This window comes from Myotis brandtii, unplaced genomic scaffold (assembly GCF_000412655.1).
Source record: "Myotis brandtii unplaced genomic scaffold, ASM41265v1 scaffold68, whole genome shotgun sequence".
NCBI lineage: Eukaryota > Metazoa > Chordata > Mammalia > Chiroptera > Vespertilionidae > Myotis > Myotis brandtii.
The window spans coordinates 37217-40741 of NW_005370657.1; the positions used below are offsets into that span (position 1 = coordinate 37217).

Here is a 3525-nt window from a genome sequence, read left to right on the forward strand (position 1 = left end):
CCCCCCCCCCCCCCCCCCGCCCCCCCCCCCCTCAGAGGCCCCTACAGCGCTAGGTGGCCCAGAGCGCAGGTCCCCTCCCAGCCCTAACAGCCCTGTTCCTTTCTGTCAGGCCAGCCCTCCACTAAGGCTCCTAGCGATGGGAGGATGGGAGGGAGGACAGGGCGCTGCTGCCTGGGGAGGGGCTGGGCACATGGGCTCCGCCTGGGGAGGGGCTTCTGCTCCTGAGTCCCTGCACCTACATGCAGCCCGTCCTGCCCTGCAGGGGATCAGGTCCGTCCTGCTCCTGGAGGGGGGTTGGGGTGGGTGGGAGAGGTCAGGGCCCGTCCTGTGAGAAGAAGGTGGGACCGGGCCCCTGTTATGTGAGCTCCCAACATGCACTTGGGCTTCAGTCACTTGCTCAGACCCCAGTGCACAGGCCTCGGCCTCCCCACCTCCACTAGCAGGAGGCCTGGAGAACGTGAGCCGCGCTCTCTTTCGCGGTCGTTTATTTACAGCAGGTTATACACAGGCTCCGCCCCCACCCACTCACCCACGCGGTTATTTAAACAAAGAGGCGGGCGGCACGATGACACGGAGCCGCCAGGGTCGGCAGTGGGCTGGCTCCAGCCAGGAGGCTGTGTTGCTGTTATCTCTGTGTGGAGGGGACTTGCTTAGGTTTAGGGCGGAGGAGCAGGCGTGGCTCTCGCCCATCCCGCCAGGAGGGCCCAGCGCCCCGCACGTGGATGGACAGAGGTCGGCCTCGGAGAAGCCTGGCCTTGGTGGTGCAGGGCACGGGCCTGAGTCAGACCCAGCTCTCCCCCACCCCTCGGAGCCCCAGTTTTCCCACCTGGGGCCCAAGGCCAGCGGGCAAGATGGAGGAGACTGGCAGGGACGGGGTCCTGGGGAGCCCCAGGCCGGGAAAGAACCCCGCCCCACGGCCATGGCTCAGCCTGTTCACGGGGCTGCTTCCTCAGCCGCCCACAGGCGCCAGCTTGGGAGTCGCCGCTCACGTCTGGGGCAGCTCTTGCTCTGGCCACCAATGGACTTGAGCCTGGCGCCCTGGAGATGACCCTCCGGGGCCCGGGACTCGCAGGCAGAGGGCCCAGCGTCGGCGATGTTCCCAAAGCTGCCTCCCGGCTCACCGCACCCCCTTGCCTCCCCAGAGCCCACCGGAACGACATGGAGACCATCTACCCGTTCCTGTTCCTGGGGCTGGTCTACTCCTTCCTGCAGCCCAACCCCTTCGTGGCCCGGGTGCACTTCCTGCTCGTCTTCCTGGGCCGCGTGGTGCACACCGTCGCCTACCTGGGGAAGCTGCGCGCGCCCATCCGCTCCCTGGCCTACACGCTGGCCCAGCTGCCCTGCGCCTCCATGGCCCTGCAGATCGTCTGGGAGGCAGCCCGCCACCTGTGACCGGCAGCGGACACCTCCGTGCCAGCCGCTGGCCACCAGCCACCAGGGCCCGGACTTGGGGAACCGGGCCTCCCTTCGAGATGGGGATGGGCCCCGGGGCCTGGCTTCCGGCAGCTTGCTGGGCGTGGGCTCCTGGACCAGTGGCCCGTGTGTGTGTGTCCCTTGGATTCCTGGGTGAAGTGGCCAATTGGGACCGTTTGGATATGGCTGTCAAGATTGATAGACAGTTGTTCAGCCGGCGTGGCTCAGTGATTGAGCATCAGTCTCTGAACCAGGAGGTCACGGTTCGATTCCCGGTCAGGGCACATGCCCGGGTTGCTGGTTTGATCCCCAGTGGGGGGCGTGCAGGAGGCAGCCGATCTCTCTCTCATCGCTGATGTTTCTATGTCTCTCCTCCCTTCCTCTCTGCAATCAATAAAAATATATTAAAAAAAAAAAGATTGATAGACAGTCAATCCCTCCATTCAAATACCAGCTCAGAAAGCAGCACGGCCTCTCTCCCTCCCTCAGGCCAGGAGGAGACAGCTCAGGCTCCTAACCCTCAGGCCCTCTGGGTGCAGAGCTACGGTAAACGCCGACGTCTCAGACCCTCCCCAGAGGTTCTGGTTCGGCCCGTCTAGAGGGGAACCTGTGCACCTGCATTTTTGGGAGCTGCCCCCTGAGCCCCAGCCTTGGTCAGGCCTGGGAGCCAAGCCTGTTCCCTCCAGAGGCCCAGGGCCAGCGGGGTGTGGCTGCCATTTCTCTCAAAGTGGGAGCTTGGGGAGGTGTGTATGGGGGTTCCGCTCCTTCATGCCCTGTGCTCCCCACATTCCTTTGCCGGACCCTCCTCTCCTCGGAGCAGGTGCCGGTGGGAGGGGTAAGGCTGTGGCCGCTCCAAAGGGCTGTCAGTCAAGGACGATGGGCTTTGAGTGACCAACCTCTTAAAGGAACTTTTTGGGTCCTTCCATCTCTGCAAGATTTGAACATTGCAAATGTGCCCCACCCCCAGGGGAATTATGGGTCTCTCCCAGGCTCTTGTCCTGGGACATGGGTGGCCCTGTTCTAACCACTGCGCACCACAGCCTCACTTTCCCTAACCCCGTCCCAGCCCTGCCCTTGACGCCAGCACCTGGGAAGCCTCTCTCTGCCCCTGGGCATATCCGCCTCCCACTACTCTGCAGCCTCTGACTTCGCCCAGGGGACTGATGGAGTGGGGGTGCCTCCTGGGGGCACACTGGGGGCTCAGGGGTCTCCAGGCCTCATTGGAAATCCTCCTTAGCCCCTACCTCGCAGTGCTGGGAGCAGAGCTGGGAGCGGGTAACACTGCCCCCTGGTGGTGACATGAGCCTCCACTCAGGCCCGCAGCTGCACATTTGGAAACAGGAAGGGCAGGATCATGTATTGAGTGCCTGCTGTTTGCTCTGACTGCCCACCCAGGGACTGGAGGGCCGGGGAGAGGCAGGGAGGGGCAGGTGGCAGGAGCTGAGTGATTTTTCCCTGTCACATTCGGGGCAGACGCCGCCCTGCAGGATGGGACAGGGCTGGCAGTGGCCTCTGGGAAGCAGCTGTGCCTGCGTCTCCACACCGGACCGGGAGACAGCCTGTCTCCCGGCAGCAGAGTGAGCACAGCAGGTGAGACGCCTCAGGTACGGACACTCGTTCACCCTCCAAGGCCCTGGTCCCCTAGGAGCCAGCTGCTCTTCCAAGACACCTGAGGGGGACCCTGAGGTCATGTCTGCTGACCTTGGGCACCAGTGAGTTCTGGCTTCATCCCGTCATCTGCATCACACACTCCACCCAGACGTGAGCCGACCCTCTGGGACGGCCTCCTCCCTCCCGACCGGGGTCAGAGGTGGTACGAGGTGGAGATAGGATGCTGGGCAGCAGCCTGGGGGCCGCTGGGCTGCAGCCCTGAGCTGAAGACAAGGACTTTGGGGCTGAGCCCAGGCCTGGGAGGCGGGCGCTGCCCCCGTGGGGCCTGATGTCTGGGCGCAGCTTCTCCTGGGCTGAGACCACCCACAGTCGCAGGTCCCTGAGAAAAATCACTGTTCACGTTAGGGCCTATAGCTTTCCAGACTCTTCCACTATGCATAGTAAATAAATATATATATACACACACACATATATATATGCATGTTATATGCATTGTGCATG

The 3525-nt window shown here is 63.3% G+C and overlaps 1 protein-coding gene across 1 annotated transcript in view; it reads left to right on the forward strand.

Annotated features, from left to right (window-relative positions):
- PTGES (prostaglandin E synthase) overlaps window positions 1-1705 on the forward strand; it is a 7690-nt gene extending 5985 nt beyond the window's left edge. The window contains exon 3 of the mRNA XM_005881361.2: window positions 1143-1705. Within this exon, the coding sequence (XP_005881423.2) occupies window positions 1143-1392 (250 nt within the window). The 3' untranslated portion in view covers window positions 1393-1705. The remainder of the gene's footprint in view (window positions 1-1142) is intronic.
- Window positions 1706-3525: the final 1820 nt, after the last annotated feature.